General features: G+C 32.4%; 1 protein-coding gene across 1 annotated transcript in view; it reads left to right on the top strand.

The window, feature by feature from the left end:
* LOC106461303 (integrin alpha-4-like) overlaps positions 1 to 10,398 on the top strand; it is a gene marked incomplete at its 3' end in the record, with an annotated part of 17,471 nt that extends 7,073 nt beyond the window's left edge. The window contains exons 6-11 of the mRNA XM_022388172.1: positions 2,949 to 2,997; positions 4,315 to 4,419; positions 4,827 to 4,915; positions 6,209 to 6,280; positions 7,134 to 7,277; positions 10,293 to 10,398. Of these exons, the coding sequence (XP_022243880.1) occupies positions 2,949 to 2,997; positions 4,315 to 4,419; positions 4,827 to 4,915; positions 6,209 to 6,280; positions 7,134 to 7,277; positions 10,293 to 10,398 (565 nt within the window). The remainder of the gene's footprint in view (positions 1 to 2,948; positions 2,998 to 4,314; positions 4,420 to 4,826; positions 4,916 to 6,208; positions 6,281 to 7,133; positions 7,278 to 10,292) is intronic.
* Positions 10,399 to 13,161: the final 2,763 nt, after the last annotated feature.

The raw sequence follows: 13,161 nt of genomic DNA, 5'->3' as shown, positions 1-13,161 counted from the left end.
TAATATTTAACGTAGTTTCACATCATTAGGCATATATTTAACGTAGTTTCACATAATTAGGTATATATTTAACGTAGTTTCACATAATCAGGCATATATTTAACGTAGTTTCACATCATTAGGCATATATTTAACGTAGTTTCACATAATTAGGTATATATTTAACGTAGTTTCACATCATTAGGCATATATTTAACGTAGTTTCACATCATTAGGCATATATTTAACGTAGTTTCACATCATTAGGCATATATTTAACGTGGTTTCACATCATTAGGCATATATTTAACGTGGTTTCACATCATTAGGTATATATTTAACGTGGTTTCACATCATTAGGTATATATTTAACGTGGTTTCACATCATTAGGCATATATTTAACGTAGTTTCACATCATTAGGCATATATTCAACGTAGTTTCACATCATTAGGCATATATTCAACATAGTTTCACATCATTAGGCATATATTTAACGTAGTTTCACAAAATGATTAATGTAGAATATAAATTTTTCATTGAAATAAAAGAAATGGAACCCAAAACCTTGTCTTGCCTTAGAATTGTCCTCCAATGGGCCAGTAGTGAGTTTACGGTCTTTCAACGCAAAAATTCAGGGTTCGTTTCCCTGCAATGGAAAGAGCGCAGACAGCCCAATGTGTAGCTTTACGTTAAAATAAAATAAAATGCGTTATAGTTATATAATGTACTCATCATCATCGTCCGAAGTTCGTCAAGTGAATGTATTACCACAGCCCATATACTACATCAGTTAATTTACCGCTTAATACAGTTTTACGATTTTCTTGTATTATTTCTTTTACCATGAATAAACAGAAATGAATTAATAATTAAAGGCTTTTTATACAGTATATCGGCAAATGTAGCTTTAATACGTTCGATGCTACCAGTAGTATTAATGAATTGAGTATTAATAAAATTAAACACTCAAGAGGTGGTGAGGTCGGAACAGTCAGTGTCCCAAACTCATATGCCATAAGAGAAATTTGGCTTTGAAATAAAATTGACTGTGACCCATCGGTGTGTCACGCGGTTCATAACTAAAAGTCGATTGTGACCCACCGGAGGGGCACATGGAGGCTAACGTGTTAAATTCAAGGTAGCTAAGATACTTTTGACAAGTTTCATTACTGGCCTCTTTAGTTGCGTTTATTTATATTCTCAGTCTCATGGCTTTGAAATTAATTTATACACATACACACACACACACACACACACACACACACACACACATATATATATATATATATATATATACCAGATTATGTGTGTTTTTTTTTCTTCTGTGTCTGGGTAATCACTTTAAGTCTTAGCCGAATAATAAACGTAATGTCACGTTTATTTATGGCAGAAATACTGTTGTTGTTGTTGTGTATGTTTATAATCAAAATTATATAGGCTCATACGCTTTATCAAGTTGAGAACCAGTTTTACCATATATGGTGTAAATATATTACAGTGATGTATCATGAATCAAGGAAACCGATTTAACACGAGTGAATAGCACCATATCTAGACATTTTAGGGTGTATTTTGTTTTAGAAAATGACGATTTTGTTGCTACGTCAGAAAGGGTGTAACCTACAACCCACAACCGTTAGATAGGAAACCTTGAGGGGTCGGGTGGGGTGTAATGAAACTGATAGAAGAATCGTTGTGACAGTTAATTATTGTGAAAAAAAAAGAGGAAAGAGACAAATTAATGCGTTTTGTACGAACAAGTATTAGAATTCAGTGTATCAAACACCTGTTCAAAGCAAGAAAAATTAACAAATAACGATTAGTGTTTTACGCTTTTAAAATTTGTAAATAGTATTATATAATTCAAATACTAAATGTGTTTGTTTGTTTGTAATTAAGCACAAAGTTACATAGTGGGCTATCTGTGCTCTGCCCACCACGGGTATAGAAACCCGGTTTCTAGCGTTGTAACCATACCACTGTGCCACTGGGGGGGGGGGGCAAATACTAAATATTTATCAAAGTCTGACATACAGTTAATACCAGCGAATTTTTTAATTTAAGACCCCCTATCCTGGTGGCTCAGCCGCTTTAGCGGTAAGTCTGAGATCTTATAATGCTGGAAATAGGGTTTCAATACCCATGGTTGGCACAGCACGTATAACCAGTTGTGTAGTTTTGTGCTTAATAACAAACAAACAAAACTCATTATATAAGTTATACTAAGCTTTATTAAGAACGCATCCTAGTAAGCCCTTGCTTATTCAAAAGTTCCTCAAAATGTGTATATAAAAAAAGATTACACAGTTATTAAAAACTAATATGTGGGTATTGTTATATGTATGTTTTAATATAGCTATTTTTTCGATGCAATATTTAAACATTAAAGATAAATTAAATTTTCTATCGAAGTTTATGATACAAAATCACTAAAGTAAAATAGCGATTAAACTTTTACATTATACGAAATTATGCCAGTATTATTGTTTTAAAGCAATAAAAACTGAGTTGAAAAACGAATATGTATCGGATAAAATATAGTTTCGAATGATGTTTGGAAATACATTATATGTCAATTGGCAAGCCCAAAAAGGCCCACATCCTTACTTCTTTTTACTGCCTGCAGCTAGTTATTTGAAAGTTGCTCAGAAAGCTCAGAAAACAAAAAAATGTATGGGCCACATATTACTTAGTTAAGTAACAAACTAATGATTAATAATAAAGTAGTTTTATTTAGCTATTTATAATTTAGTATACAAATGACTTTCTTTCAAGTTTTCCCAGTTATTTACAAAAAAATATTTATTTAATGTATTTATATTTGTTAAGATGTTTCTTTATTTTTTGCTTTTGGTGTTTTTTGTCTTTGTAAATTTAACATTTGTATTTTTATTCATACCTGGAGATCTTTATTATTTTTTAGGTGATCTTACAGAACTGTTAAATAACTTTAATCTACTTTTTCAGGAGAGCTACGACTTTTTGTTAGGAGCGCCAGGGATTTATGATTGGACAGGTAAACAAAATATTTTTGTTTACAGTTTGCCAGCTTGATAACAAAACCATTATGTTATGTGAATATATGAATATATTATTTTAGCAATAAATAATAATAAGGAAAAATCTGATTCCTTGAATATTTATATATATATTTTTTCATAAGATATAATCATCGCATAAAAATTTCTTAAACAGAATTAAATAAAAATGTAAAATTAGTCAGTGTTTTTATTTAATTTAAAGAAGATTCACCATAACCTCATGTAACATGGCTCTATTAACTATGACAACGTCTGAGCATGAAGGGTGGGGCTAGGGTTAGATGCTGGGGAAGAAATATCTTTGCCAGAACCAATTCTTGCATTGTGAAAGCTATGGTTGATTATTTGAGATCAATAAGAAAATTTATGAATATATATGGGCCTTCAGAGTAGCTTCAAGTTTTCACTCTTCTCAAAAAATTATGCTTATGCCTTGTTTTACTTTCAACAGGTTATTTTAATTTAAATACATTAAGTCCATTAGAGTAGAACTGGTATTGAAACATCATCTCCTCATCCACAACATAACACATTGCCCTACAGTAGTCTGCTTATAAGTTTATTAATTGTACCTAAATACTTTATTTCAACTTAGGATGTTTTTTACGTGCTCATGATTATTTTCTTGTATGGTATCAAGTTTTCATGGTAGAAAATATCATGTATGGAGATTATTTCTTTATTCAAGGTGGTGAGGGTAGTTTTTCTAATATCAAATCTTGGGTATTCAACAGGAATACCTCAAATTTTACTGTTAACTTTACTATTGTAACCAGGATCAAATTGGGTTAATCTGGCCAAATACAAATCATGAGAATAAGCCTAAAGAAGACAAGAAATGAATAACTAGCAACAGTATCAAAGAGTGCATTGATCACCAAATAATGAAGAAATGTGCATTCTTAAATTTAGAAGAAAGTAGAAGAATTTCTTTATCCATCTTACTGCTAAACTATGAAATAAAGTTTTTAAAATACATTCAAATATACGTGTTAATATAATTAACATGAGTTCCAATCAATTAGGGCATTTGCCTCTGAACAATGGACACAAGTTACACAAATTAAAACTTTAAATAAATTTATTTAGTAAAGAACCCTATGCCTAAACATTACAGGATGCTTTGAAATGTAAGAGTCTGTAACATTAGAAGACAAGGTGAGATGGCGAAGAGATTCAACTTAATGCTCAAACAACCCATGTTTCCTGAAGACTTAAGCTCTTGTCACTAAGAACCACATAAATATCTTGATTTTATGAAAATTGCTTGATATTTGTTAATTGACTTTCAGGATCTGTTGCGGATTTCAGAACTGGAAAGAAGACAAATGATACTACTTTGGTTGGAATTCCTATGCCTCCTTGGAATCAAGATCCATCTCAGCAAGCTTATATAGGTAGGTTCAAAGTAGCCAAAGAAACTGAGCAGTAAGTGCCATTATTGGTTTTCTAGCAGCATGTCTCTCACTTTGTCACACTATTCTGCTATCTATGTATTTTAATACTAGAATACTAGTCAAGTTTTTGTTACTTGTGTCTTCTCTTCCTTACAGCAAAATTTACATTCACTAGAATGTTTGGCTGTTAATTTTTAAATTGGAAGAAGTTATGTTAGCTATGAATATTTTATTTTTGTACAGATAATAAAAGACCACCATTAATCAGTATGTACCTTATATTCTTGAAACTGCTTAGTATGACTAAAAGTGCTATTCCTTAAATAAAAATGAATTATTTAATTTCACGGTATGTATTCAAATGGACTTTTATAGAGGAAATGATTTGTTTTGACATTTTTTTCAAGGTTACTCTGTGACTATGGGCAGATTTTTTGAATTTGGAGGAGAGTTATTTGTGACAGGAGCACCACGAGATGCTGATAATAAGGGCAGAGTAAGTCGTATTGTCTAACTTATTTGTCATTGACAAATATATTGAAGCAGTTTCTCCTTGCTGAAGGAGGGTAATGTATGATATTGCAGTCATTATATTTTGTCATTTGTAAAGACATTAATGATGAAATTAGTTTGTTATATTTGTTGTATAGAATGGCATCAAAATATTGTCCTTAACCATACAAGCCTAGTGTTCTAACTTATTGTGAACTTAAAGAAAGTTTATAAATAATACTACAAATAAACAGTATTGAGAGTTGATATGTCAGGCAATTATAGTGTCATGTGACTTGAACTGGTTCTTTAACAGTTGTACAGGTCATTCATTATTATTCTTTTACACCAGTTGCAACATCATTTGTGCTTATCAGTGTGAAACTAATTTCAGCACACAACATAAAATTAAAAGACATCAAGGGACCTTTTGGTCCATGTATGCTGTCCTGCTATCTACTAAGTTAAACTAAACACTAAAAAACTAAAGCCAGTCCTTATCATTCAAATATTTATATAGCTTTCTCTTAAACTGCCTTAAATTTACTGCTTCTACTACATCTGAAGACGACCTGTTCCAAAGACCAACCAGTCTGTTTGAAAAATAAAGTGGTCTCAGCTGTGGATGACTCCTACTCCACCAAAATTTATATTTGTGTTTCCTAGTCTCATCATTTTCACCATAACATATGGAAAAAGATTATGCATCAACGCTATCAATTCCCTTAACAATTTTAAACACTTCAGCCAGATCCCCCTTTGAAAACTAGTTCACAGATCTTGACAAATACTCGTATGACAACCTTTCCATCCTATCTATGCATCATTCTAGTAGCCCTCCTTGGGTCCATTTCTAACACTTCAGTGTTCTTTCTAAAATAAGGAGCTCAAGATTGAACACGGTACTCCAAATGTAGCCTAACTAATGACCCATACAATGATATTATAATCTCTTTAGACTTATATTTATACTTTTGTAGGTACAACCTAAAATCCTATTTGTTTTGCCATTAGCAATCGGTCCCACTGTGGGACAGTGGTAAGACTACTTGCAATGCTAAAATTCGTGGTTTGATTCCCCTATGGTGGATAAAGCAGATAGCCCAATGTGGCTTTGCTCTAACATGCATACACTAGCAACAGAAAAAAAATCCTTTATACAGAACTGAAAAATAAGTTTAAACATCTAGATTTTTTCTGTTTTGACTGGGGGAGATAAAACTGTTGAAGAGGGTATAGGTATATTCTTTTGTTATTATAAACAAAATTAATATTTATTCCTTTTTTTTTATCCTAGGTTTACATATTTGATGCTTTGAGTAGTTTTGATCCAGTGTTTGCTGTTAAGGCCAAAAAAGAAGGTGAACAGGTAAATAGATATTACTTTAATTATAAATTCCAGTTGTTACCATTCACCCATCTATTTTTTAATCCAACTTTTCTGTTGTTTCTCTATCCTTTCCTGAACTTTTCTTTGAGTCCAAAATTTTAGGTGTTGATGTTCACAACATCTAGTCATTAATCTGCATATCTGTAAGTCTGTAATTTATTTATAACTTATCTTGCATTTCAGATTTTAAGAAAAGTTTTAGTCTACTTTAGAAGTAAATGGTTCCATGATCAAAACTGTTAAAATGCATGTATAAATGTTTAAATGTTAGATAAAATTTTTTAATGTTTCTAAAAAAACTAAAGGTACAAAATAGTTTTTAGAATCATGTACTAGTCACTATGGAAACCAAGTAGAACTGAACAAAGAAAGTGAATGTGAATTCAACAGGTAAACTCACTTTTTTTGTCCAATTCACAGCATCACCTCATGATCTTTATTTGTTTACAGCAAAGGTCAGATGTAAAATTTGGTGAATGTCATAATTGGCCAGCAAAGGATATTAAAATACCAAGTCTTTTAACATGGATGCTTTATATATTACTGCAACATTCCTATGAGCTGAAGAGACATCACTTACCATAAAGCACAAAGAAATGAAGCAACTAGAACAAGATAATGTTAATGAATTTCCAGACCACATGCTGCTGCCATTACAGGACAGAAACTAAATAACGAAAAAATGTTTTAAATCTTTATCTCACTAAAGAAGGTAGAAAACATATTCTATGCCCACATATCACAAAAATGCAATGAAAATGACAATAAAACTAGAGACATATACTTGTGAATCTCATTTAAAAACATAATTTCAAATATTTATGTATTCTAGATGGGAGAATATTTTGGAGCAGTAGTTTTGGGAATCAACTTGAATAACGATCGATTCACAGACCTTATTGTTGGAGCTCCATTGCATTCCAAAGAATCAGGAGGAGATGAAGGAAAAATTTATGTATATATCAGTGATGGTGTGGTAAGTTCTTGATATTAGGTAGCATTAAGTCTTAGGTAGACTACATTATATACACTATGTGTTACATAAAATGTTTCTGACCCAGTGTTTTATCATGCATACATGGGGATTCCTACTGACTGATTGATATTAGAAATTTTATGTAATTGAATCATGATATTATTTACTTCCTGGAATATTACTTTTCTGAACTAAGTCTGGTTGACTATGCATGCACAAGTCTTATGTTAATAAATGACTTTTAGAAAATACAAATAAATGTAAATGAACTGAATTATCAACATCAAATCATTAAATAAATTCATGTATTAAATACACATATAAAAAATATATACTTTCTTATTTGTTAGGATTAAAATAATCTTATTTCTGAAATAAATACTCACCTCCTTACACATATAGCTATTTTTTCTGTTGAAGTAGCTCATATATGCCTGGGAGACTTGCATGCCACCAGCTTTGTGAAAACTCCTACCTAAATGTGCACTACTACATGATAGCATATCATACAGCAATAGGAATGTGACACACTTCTTTGAGAAAATCCTTCCTCTACATTTGCTCATGAGAATCCTCATTCTTTTCCTTGGCACAGGCATGTCAAGACATGTTTGTGTTTGCTGAGACTTGTCAAAGAACATTGTTCTCAACTTACTTTGATTGTGTTTAAACATAATCATGATGAATTTACAATTCACAGTGAATTCTTCAACTGATGTGGGTGAAAATATCACTCATACTGATCGATTTGCTAACAATTTTTGAAGTCCTTTATTTGTGGAAGACAAGACAGCCATTATCCATTATCTGGTGGGGCTCAAGATGCTGCTGGGACTCTACTTATGTCCTTAATACGCAATTCCATTCCCCTACCTTTGTTACTGACACTGAGGAGGGTGAGTTTGAATGGCTTTTTCCACCTCCTGACTTACATAACCCTTCCCCTCATGATTTATTTGATTTTCCCCTTTCCTGATATTTCCATTCATGCTAACTCCTTTCTTGATCAACTTTGCTTATGCATCTTCATGCTTTGTTCCTCCTACCTGACTGATTCTATCCCTTTGTATATAGTCACTCTTCCTTTCCTCGATACCCAACACTTGGAGTCTCTTTTACCATTTTTTTTTTTGGGGGTGGTGGTGGATTCTTTGTCAGCTGTCTACTTATCTAGTGCCTAATTTTCTCGACTTCATGCCATCCTTAGTATCTTTCATAGATACCTCTCCTCTCTTCATCTTATGATGGAAGTGCTTAATCATTCTCCTGACAAATCTTCTGGGTACACCAGAGTGCTCCTATTCTCTTCCACTGCTCATTCCACTTCCCCTGTCCTTTCTCTTCTCATTTGGTTCCTTTGTTGTTGGGACCTTCTTTCCCAAGTCTAATTACCTTCCTTCTTCCTCTGAGACTTTCATTTCCCCCTTTCTCTGACAAGAAGTCTTTGATAGGGTCCCGGATTCTCTTGAATCATGGGTTAAAGCTACCCACCATCAACCTTCCCTTTCCTCCTTAGTCACACATTTGTTCCAATCTCACTCTTCCACACCTGTCCCTCGCCTTAACCCCCTCATTCTTCCCATTCTGTCACTGTATCCCAACCTTCTACCTCTTCTTGTTCTTCTTCTGTTTGATGTCTCACCCACCAATCTAACTACCAGTGACCATGAGGTTCCACTACCATGTCTCCTCTCAACCAAGTCCCCTTCTACTTCCCAGACTTTCCAAACATGTAACCTTCTTTCTCTCCCTCTCCTGTCAATCTTCTACCTGTTTTGTGTTGTAACAGAAATGGCAAACTTGTCTCCATTGGTGTCTCCTTCATCATTTCCTACCTGGCCAACTTTCCATATAACACCTCACCTCTTTCTTCACTTTGCTCTTCAACAGTGGCTTGTCTTGCAGTATAAGTGGCTCTATCCACCACATTCCACCTTTCCTGATACTGCAACATTTCTCACCTCTGTTCTTACTCCCCTATTCTTTACCTTCCTACTACACTGCCCCCCTTTCAACTCTATTGCCTCACTGGGACTTGAATGTCGTTCTTCATGCCCTCACTGATGACCCATTTAAATCTGTTGGCACTTACTCTGTATATAATCTTTCTCTCAAAACCTATTTCCTTCTATTTTCCCTGTGGTTGTCATTGTTCTGATGTCTATGCCATAGACTCCTTCTTGACTCTTTTCCATTACTCATACCTTCTTCTCTACCCCTACTGTTCTACTCTGCCTAAGACTTCAGCTGCTCAAGAAGGTGGTCACCTTCTTACACATTCTCACCCATCCTCCCCAATTTCCCGGTGTGACTTTCTTTATTGTCTCATCAAAGAATGAGGATTCTTAAGTGCAAATGTAAAGAGAGGATTATCTCAAGGAGGTGTGTTGCACTCCTATTGACAGAGAGTTTTGCAGCATGATACATTGTGATGTAGTAGCACAAGTCCCCATGAACATAGGTGGAAGTTTTCACAAGGCTGGTGGCATGCAACTCTCTCAGGAAGGTATGCACAACTTCAAAATGTGTATGGAGGTGAGTATCTATCAGAAATATATTTTCAAGTGAGGAAAATTTTAACATTAGATTGTCAAATACACTTACAGCAAAATAGAATAATAAACCTGAAAAAACTTTTGCAAAGTTAGGTCAAAATATGCATATGAAATACTTACCAGTATATTTAAAATTTTATCAAGTAGTTCTTTAAACACATCAGATTTTAAAAGGGATTTCCTATTGTTTTGATATATATTTACGATGAGGAAGATAAACCAACAGTATGTAAAGAACAAAATCTTAAAGATGAGAAAATTCAAATAATAAGTACAATGTTGAAAGTATAATGTCTTAGTAAAACGAAATTATATTTATTGACATTGTATCTTGGGCTTTGTAACTTTGAACCATATGGCATTCTTTTTGTAATAAGTATTATATATATATTGTAGTTTATAGTTAAAAGTACTCAGGTTTCAAAATGTACTTGAATGTCATAGTGTAATCATCTTGCAGGGTCTACAGAATACTGAATATACAATAATGGGATCTGAGAAGCCAAATGCCAGATTTGGATCTGCAATAGCAAATGCTGGAGATCTCAATCAAGATGGATATTTAGGTATCTTTACCAGAAATTAACTTGTGGTTTTTTACTGAAGTTGCTATTTATCATTTTTAGAACTTTGTCAATTATAATGTAGCACTGGAAACTGCTGAAAAAAGCCACTGAAACAATAAATACTGTTATTTGCACCCTAGTTGTATCGTACTTGATACAGGATTTGTATTAGACAAGAATTTGTGCAACAACAATTAAAGAGTGTAATAAAGAAATGAAAAATAGTTGAAATTACAAAAGAGTTAATGCAAGCTTACAGAATATCATGTATAACAAAATTACTAACAACTTTTAACTGTCATTAGAAAGCAAAATACATTCACATTTAGATTGAAATACTCTAATATTCTCTGCAGTACAGATTTGTTTGGTAACAAATTCTTGCCTCAAAAGTTTTTAAAAATACAGTGCATGATAATCTATTACATCTTTATGAAATCTTAACTAAGTTTCTGAAGGATAATATACTCATAATTAAGAAAAAAACAGATTTATTCATTCCAAGCATGATATTTCATTCTAAAACATTCAGGTTGATGTTGCATTGTGTTTATTGTTAAAAAAACATTTGCAAAAGAAAAGTTAGAAAATATTTAATCAAATGGTAGAAAGAATTCAGCAAGTAGAAGGAACAACCACATTCTCACACCTTTGAATGAAAGAAAAGAACAATAATCAAGAGAAAACATATCTTTAGGGTTTACTTTTCCTGTCATGACAGTTGTATAAAGTCACATTTTAAATAGAAATACTGCTAACCAGCTAAGCTTTTTAAGTCACTAAAATAGCTAACCATAAATTACAGATTGAAGAGCTACAGGGTCAGATGATAATCCAAGAGCTCTCAACAAAAATAAGTAGAGGTAATGAAATGTACATATTAAGATAAAGTCAAACTTTATGTTGATAGAATACCATGCACTGAAGTTGTTTTTACAGCAATACCTAACTTGCCAAAGAACTAAGACTAACTACAACATTTTACAACTTTTTCCTGCTAACGTTTAAAAATAAATAATTGAAATAATAACAAAGTATTTGATAATTGATTGGCATAAGTGAAAGCTTAGATTGTATTATCATATCACTAGATGAGTTAGAGAAAATAACACTTCAAGACCATTTTTTCCCAAGACAACTTCTAGAAAGATTAGTGAATGCCTCCAAGTCAGTTTTGGGTATTCGACTATTTAAAGATTTTAACCCAGATTAAATGCCAGAGTTGTCATATTAAACAACAGTAATTTGTGTTAGATGAAGGAGATAACACAAAAAAAGAAAAGTTTAACTTCTCTTCTAAATAAAAAGTATTTCAAAAACATTTGCCTTTATACAAAATTATTTTTATATATTTAAGTGTTTTACTCTTCTTGGAAATAATTCATTTAGCTTAATAATATAATCAAAAGTGCATAATCTATCTATGAATGTAATACATCTTGTGAAATTGGTCTCAAAATTCAGAAAGAAAGAGCTGGTTACTTTTTTTCTATTAAACATTTAAGTAGACCAGAAATGTTTTGTGGGTCTCTGCTAGTTTCAATTAACCTCACTAATTACTGCTAAGGTACCCTGTGTATCGTACATAAACAAATGAATGATTTCACATAATTTCTTTTAGACGGTTCTTTACAAGGAATGTTTTAATAGACAAAAAACCAACATTACTAAATGTGATGAAATATGTGGAACCCACTAGCAATGAATGGTATAAAAAAAAATTTAATTTAACGTGTATGGGTTGGCTCATTATAAGTAATATTGACTATAATTTTGAATATAAAAAGTGTATCTTCATGAAATGTGGCAAGCTGTTAGTCAATAGCACAAGTTTGTTGTACACAATAAAATCAGTTGTATTACTATAGTTTTTATACTAAAGATATGTTTGCAAAATGTCAAAGTCAGTCTTACTCAAACAAGTTGGAGTGCAATGTGATATCCATGTGAAGAAAAAACACACTTTTGTCCATCATATGGTTTACAAATTGCATTTGCATAACCTCTACAACCTTCTAAATGCATATCTATAGTTTTTATCAGTGTCCCTGTACTTGTATTCTATGCAAGCAGCAGTACATGTACTTCTCTCAGCATGGAGATATGATGAAATTAGTATTATTACATTAAGTGTTTCTAATACAATCTACCCATCCAGAGTTTACTAATTGAAAAATGAGTCACTAAATTAGTATCTTTATTGTAACAGCACTTCTTTAAATATAACAGTTCTAGCACAATACAAACGAATTGTAATCGTAGACAACGAAATGTGTAAATCCACTTGTATATAGGCCGTACTTTATAAAACTTTAACTTATGTTAGGCCTAAGTTCGATAAAGAGATAAATTACAGGTTACAGTGTTGTACGTTTTTTTTTTTACTTTAGTTTAGTTAGGACTAAACTTTACTGTACTTAATACTATCGATAAATAAACTTAAAATATTATTCTACGACCTAATGTCAAACTTTTTTAAAAACTTTGATAAGTTTTTAATATTCTGTTGTATAAAATGGTTAGTAAAGTATATTTACATTCCCATTTTGTTGTTACTTCTTATTTCAAACAGCAATTATAGCGACTTGATCACTGAGCTTTGCAGCTCTATGCTGCAGACAGACTGTTTGTCGTCGAGTGAATAATACGCATGCGCGGTTTTTCTTGGGGAAACATTTTAACTACGCATGCTTATGCAACAGGTTCTCGGTCAGAAAGCGTAACGGTCGTACATACAAACAAGCAGAATAATAGTATAGATAA

Source organism: Limulus polyphemus, unplaced genomic scaffold, assembly GCF_000517525.1.
Source record: "Limulus polyphemus unplaced genomic scaffold, Limulus_polyphemus-2.1.2 Scaffold930, whole genome shotgun sequence".
Lineage (NCBI taxonomy): Eukaryota > Metazoa > Arthropoda > Merostomata > Xiphosura > Limulidae > Limulus > Limulus polyphemus.
This window is presented reverse-complemented; position numbering and strand designations above follow the sequence as displayed.